Source organism: Oncorhynchus gorbuscha, linkage group LG04, assembly GCF_021184085.1.
Source record: "Oncorhynchus gorbuscha isolate QuinsamMale2020 ecotype Even-year linkage group LG04, OgorEven_v1.0, whole genome shotgun sequence".
Lineage (NCBI taxonomy): Eukaryota > Metazoa > Chordata > Actinopteri > Salmoniformes > Salmonidae > Oncorhynchus > Oncorhynchus gorbuscha.
Genome location: NC_060176.1, coordinates 29,761,018 through 29,781,148, shown reverse-complemented (window position 1 = coordinate 29,781,148; position 20,131 = coordinate 29,761,018). Strand labels below are relative to the sequence as shown.

The following is a 20,131-nucleotide window of genomic DNA, read 5'->3' as shown; positions in this document are numbered from 1 at the left end:
AGAACCTCCACCTCCAAATCGATCCCGCTCCAGAGTACAGGCCTCGGTGTAACGCTCATTCCTTCGACAACAAACGCGAATCCAACCATCACCCCTGGTGAGACAAAACTGAGACTCGTCAGTGAAGAGCACTTTTTGCTAGTCTTGTCTGGTCCAGCGACGGTGGGTTTGTGCCCATAGGCGACGTTGTTGCCGGTGATGATTATTCTGTCAACCTTTTTATCCGTTCTTGATTATGGTGATATTATATATCAAGGTGCAGCTGCTACTATTTATAAACCTTTGGATGCCATGTACCATAATGCCCTTCATTTTGTTATCACTGCATCCTGTGTCGAAAGGTTGGCTGGACATCGCTAAAGGCCCGTATATCTCTACATTACTCCATTTCTGGCCCTACTTCATAAACTTTGGTCTTATCTAACTTTACTGTTGAAGCACCTGAGTTGCCTTCCCCGTTCACAGGATTGGTTAACTCCTGAGATTCTTAGGGTCTCCGCCAAGCTAGGTAAATCAAATTAGATTTGATCTTGATGTTCTTGTGCAGTATTGATTGGGGACTTATTTGTGGAGGAATGTAACTGGGTTATTTGTGGGTTATTTGTGATGTTTTGTATTTAGGGTGTGTATATACAGTATCAATCAAAAGTTTGGACAAACATACTCATTCAAGGGTTTTTCTTAATTTGTACATTTATCTACACTGTAGAATAATAGTGAGGATATCAAAACTATAAAATAGCACATGCAATAATGTAGTAACCAAAAAAGTGTTAAACAAATCAAAAATCTATTTTGTATTAGCCACCCTTTGCCTTGATGGCAAACTAATCCCAAACCATCTCAATTGGGTTGAGGTTGGGTGATTGTGGAGGCAAGGTCATCTGATGCAGCACTCCATCACTCTCCTTAGTCAAATAGCCCTTACACAGCCTGGAGGTGTGTTTTGGGTCATTGTCCTGTTGAAGAACAAGTGATAGTCCCACTAAGTGCAAACTAAATGGGATGGCGTATTGCTGCAGAATGCTTTGGTAGTCATTCTGGTTAAGTGTGCCTTGAATTCTAAATAAATCACAGACAGTGTCACCAGCAAAGCAACCCCTTCACCATCACACCTCCTCCTCCATGCTTCACGGTGGGAACCACACATGCAGAGATCATCCGTTCACCTACTCTGCGTCTCACGAAGATACGGCGGTTGGACCAAAAACCTCAAATTCATCAGGACTGAAGGACAGTTATCTACCAGTCTCATGTCCATTGCTCATGTTTCTTGGCCCAAGCAAGTCTCTTCTTATTATTGGTGTCCTTTAGTAGTGGTTTCTGTGCAGCAATTTGAGCATGAAGGCCTGATTCATGCTGTCTCCTCTGAACAATTGATGTTGAGATGTGTCTGTTACTTGAACCCTGGGAAGCATTTATTTGGACTGTTATCTGAGGTGCAGTTAACTCTAATGAACATATCCTCTGCAGCAGAGGTAACTCTGGGTCTTCCTTTCCTGTGGCGGTCCTCATCCTCAGTTTCGTCGTAGTGCTACATGGTTTTTGCGACTGCACTTGAAGAAACTTTCAAAGTTCTTGAAATGTTCCAGATTGACTGACCTTCATGTCTTAAAGTAATCATGGACTGTCATTTCTCTTTGCTTATTTGAGCTGATCTTGTCATAATATGGACTTGTTATTTTACCTAATAGGGCTATCTCCTGTATACCAACCCTACCTTGTCACAATCAATCAATCAAATGTATTTATAAAGCCCTTTTCGCATCGGCCGCTGTCACAAAGTGCTCTACAGAAACCCAGCCTAAAACCCCAGACAGCAAGCAGTGCAGATGTAGAAGCACGGTGGCTAGGAAAAACTCAGTAGAAAGGCTAGAACCTAGGAAGAAACCTGAGGGCTGTGCCTGGTGAAGATTATAACAGAACATGGCCAAGATGTTCAAACGTTCATAGATGACCATTAGGGTCAGATAACAATAATAATAATAATAATAATCACAGTGGTTGTACACCACAAAGGAGATGATTGTGGACAACAGGAAAAAGAGGACCAAGCACGCCCTCATTCTCATAGACGGGTCTTGCAGTGGAGCAGGTTGAGAGCTTCAAGTTCCTTGGCGTCCCCATAACCAACAAACTAACATGGTCCAAGCACACCAAGACAGACTTGAAGAGGGCACGACAAAACCTATCCCCCCTCAGGAGACTGAAAATATTTGGAAAGGGTCCTCAGATCCTCAAAATGACATCGTCCCCATGTGTAATTGCAAACCGTAGTCTGGCTTTTCTATGGCGGTTTTGGAGCAGTGGCTTCTTCTTTGCTGTTCGGCCTTAACTTAGTGTATGTGAACGTCTGACCTACTGGAATTGTGATACAGTGAATTATAAGTTAAATAATCTGTCTGTAAACAATTGTTGGAAAAATGACTTGTATCATGCACAAAGTAAGATGTCCTAACTGTCTTGCCAATGCTATGGTTTGTTAACAAGAACTTTGTGGTTGAATAACAAGTTTTAATGACTCCAACCTAAATGTATGTAAACTTACGACTTCAACTGTAGATACTGTATATATATATATATATATATATATATATATATATATATATATATATATATATATATATATATATATATATATTTATTTTTTTTTTTGTGTATAATGTGTATATTTCTATTGTATTTTACAGGGCGCATGAAAAAAAGACCTTGGCCTCAATATGTCTTCCTTGTTAAAATAAAGATGAAAATATACATCTAAAAAATAAAACCTGTCAGTCATTTCTGTCATTCTTCCTGTCTGTCAGAGCTGGGAAGAACGAGCCTGAGCCGGAGCAGCCTGTCCCCAGGAAGGTGGCCATCAGAACCCTGAGCACTGAAGAGATAGACCCGGACGTCCTGGAGAGCATGCACTCTCTGGGTTGCTTCAGAGACAAGGGCAAACTCACCAAAGACCTGCTCTCTGACGAGTGAGTGATAGAGAGATGGGAGGGAGGGAGGGAGTAAGAGAGCGAGGGAGGGAGGAATGTAAGGATAGAAGGGTTAAAGAAGTGCACTCTGTGTTGCTTCAGAGGTCCAAAAAAAATAATCTCACCAAAGACTTGCTCTCTGATTAGGGAGGAAGGGAGGGAGGAAGGAAGGATGGATGGATGGAAGGGGAGGAAAAAGGGAGGGAAATCATGCACTCACTGGTCTGTGTCAGAGATCATAGCAAATTGATGAAAGACCTGCTCTCTGACTAGAGGGAAGGAGAGAGGGACGGAGAGATATGGAGGGAGAAATGTGTCAGCGAGGTGTCAGCGAAGTCATCCACTCTGAGGTGCTTCAAGGACATCCTACAGTATGACTTTACTGCCTTGTTTCTCCAGTGATAACCAGGAGAAGATGATCTACTTCCTGCTACTGGACCGGAAGGAGAGGTACCCCAGTCAGGAGGACCAGAACCTCCCCCCGCGCAGTGAGATTGGTAGGCTTGTCCAATTTACCCCCACACAATAGGAGAAGTAGACTAGTCCAGACCTTCTATGCTTTTTTACAAATGAAAACCTGCAATAGCTACACCATAACTCGGATATGATGTTCTGTCACACATGTAGTTTGTTTGTTGCTGACTAGTTCTCTTTCTCTCTTCACTTGCTTCTCCTCTGACCCCTAACCTTTGACCCCTGACCCCTGTTCAGCTGACCCGCCCAGGAAGCGGGTGGACTCCCCCATGTTGAACCGCCATGGGAAGAGGAGGCCGGAGAGGAAGTCTATGGAGGTGCTGAGCGTCACAGAGGGGGGCTCTCCTGTACCTGTACGACGAGCCATCGACATGGCCACACATGGACAGAGGTGTGGTGTACACACACATACAGTACATGGACTCACTCACATGTATCATATTGACGCACATACACACATGTACAAGTACATGCAACACATATCAGTGTAATCACATGAGATTAAAGCTGGTGAATAACAGAACCACAGGACCTCCGATTAATATGAGTGGTCTGTAGTTCCAACTCTCAGTGTAGTACTCTTCAAATGACTGAATATTAAAGACATGCTCCGGAACTTTGGCGACTACTAAGTATTTTTTAAACCTCCCGCTTTGGGCTGGATGTGTCAATGTGTAGTTCATACATGCATAATCTATGAGTAGAATTACTGGCTTACCTCAATTAGCCATGAAATCCCTAGTTTGAAAGCGACTGTGTATCTTGAAGCTGTGCCGCGCCATTTTCCCTACATTGAGCTTCAGCCCCTCGCATTTGAGTGACAGCTAGCAATAAGCCTGTCCAGCGTTATCCAATAAGGTTGCATGGCAGGCCCAACGGCTCAGTGGACGCCACAGAGAGAGAGAAAGCAATGACGTGGTGCACATATCTGCACATATGTGACGTAGTATGCAATTTTGAGGGCAACTTTCTGGCTTGTGAGTGCTACTTTCATAACTACTGGCTAAATAGGTATACAAATCTCTTTAACACACACAGACACGTGCATATGCATGGACACACACACACACACACACATACACACACACCACAAACGTACATATAAGCACGTAGACACACACACTCACACAAACGCAAACACCGGATTCAAATACGCAGCAGCAGGGTGCCTACATATTATGGCACCTTGCTGGATATCTCTGTCCATTTGTTCAATCGGCTGTGTGTAGTACTTCCAGTAGAATAACCTCTCCTCACTAACTTTATTATAAAGCTGCTTAGGGTGTTATGACAGTCCAACACAGACAGAAAAGCTGAAAAGTTTACAACTTTCTGCGCGGGTGAGTCATCCGAAGAAGATAGAGGCTTTAAGACTTCAACTCTTTTTAGACTGTTAGAAAGTATACCAAATGTGAGAATACTCCATATTAGCATGACCCTTCAAAGTGTCTTTTACCCCTCTGTTTAATCTGTTTTTACTTGCCGATTTAATATATTCATGTCATGTGTGTGTGTCTTTCTTTGTTTTCATTGTCATGTGATGATCAACCAATTTTCTTCTTCTGTTATCTTTTCCTTTCAAGACTAATATTACTTACTGTGCATTGGTCATTGTGAGCAATAGCCAGCTCTGTATTACATGCACAACTAACGTTAGGTTGACAACTCATGACCTATACAATAATCTGTACTTTTTTAAAAAAAGGAATGCTTAGAATCGGCCCTTTTATGTGACGGTCTTTCTGTCTCTTTACTTTCTCTCTGTCTGTCTGAAGTAAGTCTGTTTTCAGTAAAAGCTTGGATATCACAAACGCTAACCTCACCAAAGAAGAAAGGTATTTGTCACTTTTGTCTGTCTGCCTTGCCACAGTTGAGTTGCAGTGGGGTTTTCCCATTCACACTCTCACCATGTTTAAGTCTATAAGCCTTTGAGAGGGTAGTCTAGTAAACCTCAATGGAAACTAAGCTCCATCCTTGTCGGCATAAAATAAATCCCGAAGAATCTAACCTCTTGCCGTTAGAATTCTTCGGGAAACTTTTACCAGAAGTTCACTTGACTGCCTGGCTATCTGATAACGTATTCGCCCAATACAGCCCTTATTTTCATACTGTGGTAAAGTAGGCCAATGTGATCCGGCCTAGACTGAACTGAAGGAGAGAGGAGATAGAGAAGAGATGGAGGGAGGGAGTCTTCTCTACACCCTCGGCTGCTTCCATGCACATCAAAAGCATCTTATCCTCCTTCTTTTGGCCCCTCTCTTCCCTTTGATGCTGTAGTTTCGGCGTCCCAGGGCAGATCCCAATTTTTAGGTCAACTTCCTTGTTTCCCTGTTTTGCCTCCTTCCCCATTGTGTGTGTGTGTGTGTGTTTGTGTCTTTGTGCCTGAACGGGGTGTGTGTGTGTGTGTGTTAGTGTCTGTGTTAGCTCCCACGCATGTGTGTGTTTGTTTTGTCTTCTGCCAATCTATTTGTGAGGTTACCCCATCATGGTGCATCAGGTCCAATCGTTCTTTCAAAGCCTATTCACGGATGACCTTGTGTCCAGGAACACAGTTTAGTGACGCTTCGCCGGTCGTCCCCCCCCCCCACCCCGTACAGAGAGAGATTAGCATAAATTAATTGGTGGGAATGCAGATGGGGCGTTTTGCTGGAGCGAAGAAAAGAAGAACAAACAGGGATGGAAATAAGGCATTAATATCCCTCTGAATAGTTTTTAAAAATCTCCATTATCTAATTAGAGTGATACAGTGGTACACACACAAACATCAGGGGAGGCTGGTGACTTGAAAAATTGAGGAAGATGGGAGGCCCACGACAAAGTGTTTCTAAAACCGTCAAAGACGAATTATTTGAACCTAAAGCGTTTTATAAAGACATTTATAATACAATATTATGGGGAAGGGGAATGAGAGGGCTACTTACACAGTGTTGGAAAGGGATCACAGCAGTGATTGAATGAGGGTATGAGGCATGAATTGAAGTGTTCAGAGGATTGACCAGTACAGGACAGGATTTGACTGGGAATACAAAAAACAATAACACACACTGCGTAGTTAGACAAAAGAGCTCAGAATTAGTTAGTCTTAGCAAGGAGTAAAATCATTGATGCGTAATAATGTGAATGTTGTATGTGATTGACTCTACATACAGTAATGAGAGACAATTGACAGGGGTACTCACAGTGCTTGGAGGGGGTACATTCAATGTGCCAGTGGATGAGCGGCCCCACTACAAAGTTTCTCCCTGCAAGGTGCTAAAGGAGCTCCATAAAACTTGACCCCAAAATACCATCTGGGTCAGATGGTTTAGACCCTTTCTTCTTTAAGGTTGCTGCCCCTATTATCGCCAAGGCTATCTCCAACCTTTTTAACCTGTCTCTCCTTTCTGCGGAGGTTCTCATTGCTTGGAAGGCAGCCACAGTTAGTCCTTTATTTAAAGTGGGAGATCAAGCCGATCCTAACTGTTGTAGACCTATTTCTATTTTGGCCTTCAGATTTGCGGGTGAGTGTAAAGGAGTGTGGTTTGGCCTCTGCCAAGCCCTTTGCGGAGTTGCACCGATGAGACAAGATTGTAATTAGATTGAAAAAGGGGGGTAAATACAAAAAATATATACGTTGATGTTGAAACACACAAAACAGAAATGACTGAAAGCATATAACTATGTGCAGGGGCGCAACTTTGGTTTTAGAAGTGGGGGGGGCATAATTGTTATTTTATTTTTTGTCCAGTCGGATAAACACTCCAAACAGCCTATCCGACCGCTCTGAGGCGTTTGCATGGTCATGAAGCATGCTGTTGCCTCGCTTTGTAGCACATTCCAAAGATAAAACTGGGATGGACAAAAATGCAATGCCCCATTCCGAGTGAAAGTTGTGCTCCTGTGTATATGACAAAAATAAACATGCTTGGCTCATATGTACTCAGTATGCCTTCACAACATAAACTCAGTTATCAATATTCACTACATTCCGGAATGCAGTATGGCACGCTCACAGAGAGACTTCTGAGGGAAACTCCCCTGCATCTTAACTCTGTGGTCTTGAGATGTGGCTTGTAAATATGTCTCTTTTGTTTGTTATATTATTGTTTTACAGTTTCGTGTAGTTTGTAGTGCAGTGGCGTTACTTCATCTCCTGTATCCTTACTGTGAACTCGACGTCTGTCTGCACAGAGCCCTGTCTTGGAGGATTCCATTGCAGTTCCCTGAAAGGCAACTCGGCTCTTAGGTTCTGGTTCGCTCGCCTTTTGCACTTTGTATTGCTGTCGCCTATTTTGTCATCCAGATGGCATTGATAAGGTTATGGATGAAATCCTTCCCTGAGGTTGAAGCTTCGTGGGCATGTGTGCGTGCACACGGCAGCATATTTAAACATGATTTACTGTTTCAATTTGAGTTTCCGACCAAATAGCCAAATTGTCTTTTGCAAATGAAATCCCCAAACCTCGCTTGGCATCAGTGGCCCAATGTGATGTGAGGGAGGGAGGGAGGGGGTGACAATGGAGGAGGGACAAGAGAAGGGGAAGAAATAAAAGAAGGAAGATGATTCATTTTGCTGTGTGTGTGTGTGTGTGTGTGTGTGTGTGTGTGTGTGTGTGTGTGTGTGTGTGTGTGTGTGTGTGTGTGTGTGTGTGTGTGTGTGTGTGTGTGTGTGTGTGTGTGTGTGTGTGTGTGTGTGTGTGTGTGTGTGTGTGTGTGTGTGTGTGTAATCACGGCGTAGCTGACATGTTTAAAGTATTTAAAGATGTGGACTTTAGACTCTGATGCTTTGCATGTCTTGTTGTCATGTCGACAGACATGGTTGGCGAGTACACCCAATCTAGTATTTAAAAGCCAACACACTCCAAACCATTCAACTGTCTGCTGTTTTTGTCTACAACCACTGTGTGACTGTGTTGGTCATATTGTACACACAAGGCCATTTGAGGCTATGCACAAGGACAGCTCTGACGCCTCATCAAAGACAAAAGGAGAGGTAGAGGAAGAGGGAGACAGAGATTGACAGACAGAGAGAGGCTGAGTGAAATGGCAGAGAGGGAGAAAGAGAGATTGACAGACAGCGAGAGAGAGAAAATAAGGAGAGATGGGCAGTGTGATGAGCCAGAAAGAGCTTGAGAGTGAGTGAGAGCGTACAGTATTTGTATTTATTATGGATCCCCATTAGCTACTGCCAAGGAAGCAGCTACTCTTCCTGGGTTCCAGAAAAATTAATACAGTTCTACAATTTTAAAACATTGCAATACATTCACAGATTTCACAACACACTGTGAGCCTTCAGGCCCATACACCACCACTACCACATATTTACAATACAAAATCCATGTGTACGTGTGTGTATAGTGCATATGTTATCGTGTGTGTATGAGCCTATGTTTGTGTTGCTTCACAGTCCCCCGCTGTGCCATACACACAGAGAGAGAGAGAGAGAGAGAGAGAGAGAGAGAGAGAGAGAGAGAGAGAGAGAGAGAGAGAGAGAGAGAGAGAGAGAGAGAGAGAGAGAGAGAGAGAGAGAGAGAGAGAGAGAGAGAGAGAAAACAGACCACGTAGTGAGCATAGCCTTGCTATTGAGAGGCTGACATGGGCAGACCTGGCTCTCAAGAGAAGAAAGGCTATGTGCCCACTGGCCACAAAATAAGGTGGAAACTGAGCTGCATTTCCTAACCTCCTGCCAAATGTACGATAGCATAAGAGAGACATATTTCCCACACGTTACATGGACCTAAAAATAGTTGGAAAACAAATCAAATATTGATAAACTCTCATATCTGTTATGTGAAATACTCATCACAGCGAATTCCGTGACCTGTTGCGGCAATAAGGAAAGGGCAACCAGTGGAACACAAACACCAAAGTAAATTCATCTGTTTAGTTATTTTCCCTTGCGATTTGTACTTCTACCATGGGCACTTTGTAACAACACTGCACATAGTTAATAATATAACATTTCAAACGTCGTTGTGAATGTAAACATTGCTTCTCATGCCAAAAAAGCCCCTTTGACTTGTATTGAAATATGAGAGAGAGAGAGAGAGAGAGAGAGAGAGAGAGAGAGAGAGAGAGAGAGAGAGAGAGAGAGAGAGAGAGAGAGAGAGAGAGAGAGAGAGAGAGAGAGAGAGGGAGATTGAAGGACAGAGAGAAATGTGTTTAATAAAACCGCTCTGAAATCCCAACCTAAACAGACCCCCCTCCTCAGGGGTTGAAATAACCCCGGCTACATCCAGTGTTATCCATCCTTGTTTGAGTCAATCTCCTCTACTTATCCTGTATGACTGAATCTCCGCCAACCTTTTATGCTCAGGGCAAAGTCTTCAAAAAAAGTACAGAGAGCTGGCACACAAAGTGCTACAGCCACATACAACTGTGTTCAGTTTATTATTATTATTCAAGGTAGCTACGTTAATGAACTCGTCTTCTTCTGATCTCTTCTCCTCTACTTCTTCCAGAAGCTTCAGGTAGAACACGCCATTAGGCACGTGTCAGCTTACCCTCCCAAATTGCAACTTTGAACCATTATGAGGGTAAATCCCAAAACCAATCTTAGATCAGTATATAGGGGCAACTTTGTCCTAATCCTTTTGAGGGTTATAATCCTTTTGAAGCTTTTTGTCCTCCCTCCGGCTAGGGGTGTGCCAGTGTGTGGTCATATTGTAGTGTTCAGTGTTTTCCCATTGTAGCACACATATGATATTGTCAGAGGATGTCTTCAACCCTGTGTGTGTGTGTGTGTGTGTGTGTGTGTGTGTGTGTGTGTGTGTGTGTGTGTGTGTGTGTGTGTGTGTGTGTGTGTGTGTGTGTGTGTGTGTGTGTGTGTGTGTGTGTGTGTGTGTGTGTGTGTGTGTGTGTGTGTGTGTGTGTGTGTGTGTGTGTGTGTGTGTGTGTGTGTGTGTGTGTCTACAGGTCACGGTCTATCAGCGGAGCGTCCTCCGGTCTCTCCACTAGTCCTCTCAGCAGTCCCAGGGTAAGAGTTTGGTTGTCCCGTACCACCCACTGGCCCACCCGGGGCCCACACTGCATCGCACCAACTCACCTCACCGCTAGCTCTGCTGTGCTGTGGATGTCACCGGAATGCACACACTGCTATTCACTCGCTACGGCCGCTCATAAGGCTATACATAGGGCAGCTCATAAGGCTATACATAGGGCAGCTCATAAGGCTATACATAAGGCTAAGGCTATACATAGGGCAGCTCATAAGGATATACATAGGGCAGCTCATAAGGCTATACATAGGGCAGCTCATAGAGGAATCCATGGTAAAAACCTCTCCGAAAGACCATCTGACATGAAGCCTGGATAATCCTGTCATGAGAATAGTGCAAAGCTACCAGCCACTATACCCTACGACAGCTTATGACTAGGGCCCTGTGGTGTGGACAATCATGTCACATGACCTGGATTTGAACTGTATTTAAAGCCTTTTGTTCAAACACTGTTTTTATTTTGTATGTCAGATGGTCTAGCACCATCCTCAGACAATTTCTTCCATTTTTGACGTAATTCTATTTCTGGAAAAAATGTCAAATAAAGGTTTAAATCTATGTAATGTGACATGATGGTTCAAAACACAGGGCACGAGTTATGGCACCTGACATAACGCTGATATGAGGTATTAGTGTGGGTCACAGAATCATTTTCTACGGTTTATAATTCATTAATGGGTTGTATCATTTGTTATACTGTAATATACTGTTGGTTACCACGTCCCGTCACGACTGTTGTCATATCGTTGTTATGACAGAGCTATGTAGGCTGTATGTCATAGGGTTTCTTGTGATGTATCATTGGATCCATGTGAGGTCTCATAAGGGCTTAAGTACTGATGAGGGAACACCATCGTTCTTGTTTTAAAGTTCTTAATTCCCCCAACAGCTCATCAGATTTGCAAACACATCCATTATTATAAATCCCATATGCGGGATTTGGTGTTCAATGACCACTACTATAAAATAGTAACATAGTAATCCATCCAAAGTCATCTTCGATTAGGGAATACATTGTTATATAAGATGACTGTAAAGGTTAGGGCTACAAATCAACTAACCAGCTCTTAGCTAGCATGCACAGTTCCTCCATTCTCTTTTACTATGGCCATGCATTTTTAAAGCCAGCCCTTAGCGAGGACACAAACATGCAGTCATCACATATTCTGCCTCTTCTTGCGGAACTGTCAGGATTCTGTAGAAGTTTCATAGTTGAGGATATTTCTTTCTGGCAAATATTTCGATCTCAGCAACCCCAGCATGGGTGTTGTGCCTAAATGTTACTTCATACTATTTTTTTATGAGTGACACTGTAAAGGACTTTGTTCAGATAGGGGTGATGCCATTTTAGTCCTCCTTTTTTAAAGTATAAATATTGTGCCGATTATGTAAGGCTACATGTTATGTCACACATTGATGGGATCACTCTACTGATGTATATGGGGATTAGGGTTTAGGAGTGTAATTTCACCTTTAAAACGTTATAGCACCCCCCCCCCCCCCACCCACACACACACACACACACACACACACACACACACACACACACACACACACACACACACACACACACACACACACACACACACACACACACACACACACACACACACACACACACACACACACACACACACACACACACACACACACACACACAGAGACATACACACACACATACACACAGAGAGACATACACACACAGAGACATACACACACACAGAGACATACACACACACATACACACAGAGAGACATACACACACAGAGACATACACACTCATGCGTTATATTTAACGAGTATCACTTCACAAAGGCAGTCGTCATAAATGCTACATAATGCTGCCTTCATAATGCTGCCTTCATAATGCTGCCATATGAGTGACACAACAAAAAGCCATTAAACCTTGCATAAACCTTTAATACGTGCCAGTTTTCATAAGCTGTAATAAACTTTCATGTCTTGTCATGATAGTTGCTATGTCATTCATACCACAGCATTGTGCATGCAGAATGGCTGCTTTCCACCAATCTGGAAGCTAATGCAGTTAGCTTTGGATGCTGTTTCAGTTGCCGGTTTGGGTTTGGCTTCATGGATGCTTGTAATTTTCTACACTTCTCTCCCCCCATGGTGCTGCTGCCTCCTGGTTGGCTGGTTATGCTAATGGCATGTTCTTCTTGTCTTTCTTTCTGCACTCTCATCACTCTCCCTGCCTGTGTGTCACTCGCTCCACCTATCCTCTCCTCCATGTCATTTCTTACTATATTTCTGTTTTTTTCCTGGTGCCTTTTCATTGCAATACACCATTATTGGCCTGTGGTGTTTTCTATATATGTCCCCTGGCTTATGGGCGTGGTCTCTCATTGGCTGACTGCGCTGTCAATCCAACGGTGCATGTCCAATCGCAGCCGGTCCGGCGCTTCTTTATCCCGCCCCAGTCGCCGGACCTCTGTCAGTCGCCCAACTGTAGCCCCACCCATTCCCCAGAGTTCCGCCTTAACCACAACGGGGTAGGGGGGGCCAACCGCGTGCACCCACACCCGCTTCCAAACTCCTACACGCCAAAGATGGGGTCCCCCCTGATGCACCCCCGCACACAGACCCTCCCCGCCAAGCCCAAAGTGTCTGAGAAGCCCCTTCAGACCACCAGGTCCAACCCCCTTCCCAACTCAGCTGACAGCCCAACCACCCCCAAGTCGGAGCCCACCTCCCCCTCCTCACCCCTGGGCAGCCCCCTACGTGCCCAACAGCCCGCGGCCACGCCGCCACCCGCCCCTCACTGTGCCCCCAAGCTCTCCATCCCCCTGTCGCCGGCGTCACCCATGTCCCCCTCCACCGGCACCGCCTCCACCCTGACCACAACGGTCACAAATCTGTCCCCACCATTCAGGTGACTCCCCACCCCTCTCCGCGGGGGAGCCCCCTCCCTACCCCCAAGGGCACTCCGGTGCACACGCCAAAGGAGAGCCCGGCGGGCACCCCTAGCCCCACGCCGCCCCCCAGCCCCTCCATCGGCGGGTTGCCCTGGAGGACGCGTCTCAACTCCATCAAGAATAGCTTCCTGGGCTCACCGCGCTTCCATCGCAGGAAAATGCAAGGTACTGGACTGGACTGGGGTAGGAGACTTATGGAGGGGGACGAGAGATGAGGGAATAAGGCAGGATTTCCACACACACTCACGGTGGGTGTAGGAAAAGGGACCCTTTGGTGGCTCACAGCTACATCCTTCTGGGCTGCGTAGATCATCCCCAGCGCAAGGACGTGCTAGAACCACCTGGTCGAGGGGATTGGTCACCATGCGTTTTAAAATCCTACCTGTACACGCTTCTGGTGAACAGTAGAACAAGTCATACTGCCCTGTTAAGAATATTTTACACTCTCCCAGTAGAGTGCTAGCATTAGCGCTTAGCACAGGGGGATTTCTGCCTTCATCTCAAGAGGGTTAACAGTAATCGTCCTGTCCTATACGCTGTGATGTAATCTTGTTAAACCAACGGGAGGGGTTCTTTATGCTAGTCCCATGAAATTCTATACGATTGGTCATATACATTATCAATCAACGGCTATTCCATTCCCTAATGAGAGGAGCAAAGATGAAAATAATGGTTGTTTGTGTTATGAGGAGCGCATAGCGTCAGAGCTTTACCGCTATGATGCTTCTCAAAGCGTGCAAGCTCATATATGTAATTGGAGAAACTGTAGTGTGTGTTTTTCTTCGTCTAATGAGTGGTATAACACTCATAGGTTGCCATGTAATGTGTGCTGCACGGTGACAGATCATTTAAATCCTCCATTACTAAGGGGCGGCAGGTAGCCTAGCGGTTAGAGCGTTGGGACAGAACGCTAGAGCCAGCAAGGTGGAAAACTCTGCTGTTCTGCCCTTGAGCAAGGCAATTAACCCCCACAACAACTGCTTCCCGGTTGAACGCATTCAGTTGTGCAACTGGCTAGGTATCCCTTTCCTTTCCCTAACATCATTTCTACAACTTGAAGGGATATTGTCCATCTTATCCAGAAGAACCTTTGTAGATGATGGTATTACAATGGTAAAAGACCAACCAATTTATGAGCATAAGATTTTTGGCTTTATGTTGTACTTATGCACTATACAGTATTCATGTACATAGAAAAGATCAAGTGATAAAAAAGGTAATAATAAATCAAACCCTCTCACAGATGTCAATCAAGCGATGTTGCCCATTTGTCTGACCTTTTCACCTTTAAAGGTCCATTACAGACGTTTTTATCTCCATATCAAATCATTTTTGGGGTAACAATTAAGTACATTCTTGTTGGTCTATGTGCCTCCTGGTGGTGTCACCAGGTCGGCCAAAACTCTGTCCCACCCAAAAAAGGCTGAAATTTCAGGCGGCTTTTTCAAACAGCTCTTACACTAAAAGGGTCATCATCATCTTCACAATTTCACAGTAGTATTCCAACATCATAGTGTGGAAATATATATCAAACACAGAAAAATCACGTTTTTTGACTCCATTGGGCCTTTAACCTTTCACTTTTGACGTTGTTTTCTGCCTCTCTCCACAGTTCCCACCCAGGAGGACATGTCCAGCCTCACACCAGACTCTTCACCAGAGTGAGTGACCCAGGAAAACATAAATACAACGTTTGACAAACATTGAGGTAAAGAAAGAAAGTCGCACCCCCTAGTTATGCTCCCAAAACCCCGAAGAAGGCACTGGGTACCGAAACGTTTGTTTGCTATATCCATTAAATGTTTGGGAGCATAACTAGAGTGTGAGACTTTCTTTCTTATTTATAGTTTACTCTCCTATAGTCAGCACCTCTACAGAACATTGTTGGGTTTGCGTCAGCTTATGCCTTTTACTAAACATTTAGAGGTCAAGCGCCATAGGGACCCGTAGGTGGTCTGTAGGTGTTCTTTCCGAGGTCTAACGCAAGTCTTCAGGAAAAGACCTGTCTTTAGTCATATTCCAGTAGGCCTATTTGCTTATGGCCTTGCGTTCTCCTAGTGACTTGTTTTTAAAATTATACGAGAAAAAAAAAGATTCCATTTGATTTAGAATGGCAAGCCAGACAAAGTTAAACAGACCTATTTATATAAAGAAAAAGAATTATGAGGGCAGAAATGATCAATATTAAAGCATTACACCTAAAGGCTTCAGTCATACAAAATATGTACTGAAATCCAAATGGGTTCTTTAGCAGATTAGTATGAATGTCTCACCCCATGTTCAAGAATGGCATTTTTCCTTTTATTCAGATTACAACCTCTCACTTTCGGTTATTTGAAAATTAAATATTCTTCAAAATATCTAAAAAAAATTAACAAGCCATAGAAAGTTTGTTGCAATTTCAGTTTATTTCACCAGAAAAGACAGAACAAATATTATGGTTAAACTCAAATATACTAATTGGAAAGAAAACATATATATATAAATATATATATTTTAAATGTTTATATATATATATGGAGAAAAACATTTAAAAAATTGTATAATCTTTGAAAAATTATATCATAAATAGGACTGTTACATCACACATGCAGCTAACAAAAATATATGGAAATGTCTGCTCTACTCAAAATTACAACCAACTAATTGCAGCATTACTGCAAAAATGGAAGTGGAAGGGGGGAAAAGTAAGGAATTTGTCTGCCAGCCCTGCATTAAAGACCAAAATAGGTTAAAGAAAATTGTGATGAATAAAAAAGTATACCAGTTTTATTGAACCTCTCTAGGATAGGGGACGCAAGCATCCCACTTGGCCAAAAGCCAGGGAAAATGCAGCGCGGCAAATTCAAATAAAATTATATAAAAATCAAACTTTCACTAAATCACACATGTACGATACTAAATTAAAGCTACACTCGTTGTGAATCCAGCCAACATGTCAGATTTTAAAAAGGCTTTTCGGCGAAAGTACAAGAAGCTATTATCTTATGATAGCACAACAGTAAACAAAGAGAGTAGGATATTTCAACCCTGCAGGCACTAAAAAACAGCTTCCAATTTGCGCAACATCACTACGTTACTTCAAAAGTTACCTGTATACTTTGCCAAACACTTTTGTAATACAACTTTAGGTATTTCTGAATGTTAAAAATCAATCAAATTGAAGACGGGTCTAAAAAAATGTGCAGCTGCAGAATAGTTGGGAAGAGATTTTGTACGTACCAATTCCATGGCACATGGTTTATGAACTGATATACAAAACTACACTGCATTCAAAACTGAGTTTTTCTATTTCAATTATTATAAAAAATTCTTACAACCAATAGAATGTTAAATACAGTTTCTTTGGAAAGTATTCAGACCCCTTGACTGTTTCCAAATTTTGTTACATTACAGCCTTATTCTGAAATGTACGATTTTTCTCCCCTTATCAGTCTACACACAATACCCCATAATGGCAAAGCAAGAATGGATTTTTATACATTTTTGCTAATTTATAAAAAATAAAACACTTAACTATCACATTTACATAGGTATTCAGACCCTTTACGGAGTACTTTGTTGAAGCACCTTTGGCAGCGATCACAGCATCAAGTCTTCTTGGGTATGACGCTATAAGCTTGGCACACCTGCATTTGGGGAGTTTCTCCCATTCTTCTCTGCAGATCCTCTCAAGCTTAGGTTGGATGGAGAGCGTTGCTGGACAGCTATTTTCAGGTCTCTCCAGAGATGTTTGATCAGGCTCAAGTCCGGGCTCTAGCTGGGCCACTCAAGGACATTCAAAAACTTTTCCCGAAGCTCCTCCTGCGTTGTCTTGGCTGTGTTCTTAGGGTCATTGTCCTGTTGGAAGATGAACCTTCGCCTCAGTCTGAAGTTCTGAGTGTTCTGGAGCAGGTTTTCATCAAGGATCTCTCTGTACTTTGCTCTGTTCATCTTTGCCTCAATTCTGACTAGTCTCCCAGTCCCTGCCTCTGAAAAACATCCCTACAGCATGATGCTGCCACTACCATGCTTCACCGTAGGGGTGGAGCCAGGTTTCCTCCAGACATGACTCTTGGCATTCAGGCCAAAGAGTTCAAGCTTGATTTCATCAGACCAGAGAATCTTGTTTCTCATGGTCTGAGAGTCTTTAGGTGACTTTTGGCAAACTCCAAGTGGGCTGTCATGTGCATTTTACTGAGGAGTGGCTTCCATCTGGCCACTCTACCATATAGGCCTGATTGGTGGAGTGCTTGGTCACCTGCCTGGCCAGGGCCCTTCTCCCCCGATTGCTCAGTTTGGCTGGGCGGCCAGCTCTAGGAAGAGTCTTGGTGGTTAAAACTTCTTCCTTTTCAGAAAGATAGAGACCACTGTGTTCTTGGGGACCTTCAATGCTACAGAAATATTTTAATACCCTTCCCCAGATCTATGCATCGACACAATCCTGTCTCGGAGTGCTATAGACAATTCCTTCGACCTCATGGCTTGGTTTTTGCTCTGACATGCACTGTCAACTGTGGGACCTTATATAGACAGGTGAGTGTCTTTCCTAATCATGTCCAATCAGTTGAATTTACCAGTGGACTCCAATCCAGTTGTAGAAACATCTCAAGGGTGATCAATGGAAACATGATGCTCCTGAGCTCAATATCGAGTCTCATAACAAAGTGTCTGAATACTTATGTAAATAAGGTATTTCTGTTTTTGTTTTTTTATAAATTTGCAAACTTTTCTCAAAATCATTTTCCACTTGGTCATTATAGGGTATTTTGTGTGGATTGCTTAGGATTTAGCAATTGCCAAGCTTGTTTTTGGTCGCAATCTGTATTAACTATTCGAATAGAAAGGTTCAGAACTTTTTTGAAAAATCACAGCACAGTTGAAATATATATGGCAAATAGAAGTCAAAACTGGATAGTGTTCAGAGATAGATGGGAGGGGTTGAGTGGAGCTGAAGGATGGGACAAAAAACAAACAAAAGATAACTATTGTAAAATATACCGTGTCTGTAAAATGTATATAATATGTATAAGCTGGAAGTATAGATATATATAGATATATTTACAAAAATGATATACGTGAAAAAGATGCAGACAATTACATTGGTGGAAGCCACAATCGATCTGCAATAGTAAAGCTGAGTGATTGTGATTCACTGATGTTGGCCCGTTAAGCTGATGTCTGGAGACATTAGTTCAGGAAGCTGCAGGTCTCAGGCAAGGAGAATCGTCACTTGATTGTGTGTCACTGAACCACCTCTGTTACATGCATGTGGGGCGGCAGGGTAGCCTAGTGGTAAGACCGTTGGACTAGTAACCGGAAGGTTGCGAGTTCAAACCCCCCGAGCTGACAAGGTACAAATCTGTCGTTCTGCCCCTGAACAGGCAGTTAACCCACTGTTCCTCGGCCGTCATTGAAAATAAGAATTTGTTCTTAACTGACTTGCCTAGTAAAATAAATAAAAAATGTGCATGAAAGTCAACTCATTCTACCTTCGGTGTTTTTGCCACTGGGAGAGTGACTTATGTAAGGTACAGGCAGTAGGGATTCTGCCCAAGAGTCCTGTGTGAACAATCCCCACAATTATGCAGATTGGACTCTCCTTCCTGTTGATTGGGCTATTTTTAGGGAATTGTTCCGCATGAATATTTGAGTGGTTTTGTTCCAGTTTGCTTCACAGACAGAGAGAGACACAGCTAGGGTCTGGTTGGATAGTTGGAGATGAGGCAGAAACGAGGAAGGGGCCTTAAGGTAGGTTAGTAGCAAAGGTAGTCAGGATGATGTCATTGCTATTGGGGACCAATATGAGGCTATTTTGACAAGCAGAGGGAGGAAGAGGGCTTACAGAACATGCACAAGGGTTGAAGTTAGATGATTGCGGGAGGTAGAAACAGAATAGCCTGGTTCAGATATGAATGTGCTTTTACCAACTCCTCTGACTATAATTGTCATGGCATACATTATAGTCACCAGTTGGTTGAAATACACACCTGGACCAGGCTAGGAGGGACAAAGTGGTTTTAGATTAGAAGAACATTGAATTTAACACTACTCCCTTAAAACAGTTTCTGTTCATTGCCCTTACGGATCAGACAAATAATGATAAATGTTGCAATATGCAAATGAGTGTGGCACTATGTTAATTGTCCTCTCAACATGATGCATTAGTCTTCTCTCCAGCAGATACTAAATTAAGTGAGTGTGTGTCCTTCTAGTTTGCTGACTTGTACGTGTCTGTGAGAATGCACCATTTTTGTCTCCCTCCCTTCAGGCTTGCCAAGAAGTCATGGTTTGGTAACTTCATCAACCTGGAGAAAGAGGAGCAGATCTTTGTGGTGATCAGAGACAAGCCTCTCAGCTCCATCAAAGCAGACATCGTTCACGCCTTCCTCTCTGTAAGAGCTCCTCACCACTCCTTTTTACTCCTCACCACTCCTCTTTACTCCTCACCACTCCTCTTTACTCCTCAACACTCCTTTTTACTCCTCACCACTCCTCTTTACTCATCACCACTCCTCTTTACTCCTCAACACTCCTTTTTACTCCTCACCACTCCTCTTTACTCCTCACCACTCCTCTTTACTCCTCACCACTCCTCTTTATTCCTCAACACTCCTTTTTACTCCTCACCACTCCTTTTTACTCCTCACCACTCCTCTTTACTCCTCACCACTCCTCTTTACTCCTCAACACTCCTCTTTACTCCTCTTTACTCCTTTTTACTCCTCACCACTCCTCTTTACTCCTCACCACTCCTCTTTACTCCTCACCACTCCCTCTTTACTCCTCACCACTCCTC

General features: G+C 43.4%; 1 protein-coding gene across 5 annotated transcripts in view; it reads left to right on the top strand.

The window, feature by feature from the left end:
- The window catches only part of brsk2b (BR serine/threonine kinase 2b), a 191,005-nt gene that overhangs the window by 150,746 nt on the left and 20,128 nt on the right, over window positions 1-20,131 (top strand). For 2 of the 5 annotated variants that reach the window (XM_046346485.1, XM_046346483.1), the window contains exons 10-17: window positions 2,808-2,969; window positions 3,369-3,466; window positions 3,681-3,834; window positions 5,219-5,278; window positions 10,338-10,398; window positions 13,311-13,518; window positions 14,966-15,014; window positions 19,604-19,727. In XM_046346485.1, the coding sequence (XP_046202441.1) occupies window positions 2,808-2,969; window positions 3,369-3,466; window positions 3,681-3,834; window positions 5,219-5,278; window positions 10,338-10,398; window positions 13,311-13,518; window positions 14,966-15,014; window positions 19,604-19,727 (916 nt within the window). Of the gene's footprint in view, window positions 1-2,807; window positions 2,970-3,368; window positions 3,467-3,680; window positions 3,835-5,218; window positions 5,279-10,337; window positions 10,399-12,828; window positions 13,519-14,965; window positions 15,015-19,603; window positions 19,728-20,131 lie in introns of those variants that run through there. The other 3 variants (XM_046346484.1, XM_046346486.1, XM_046346488.1) reach the window with 3 other exon arrangements.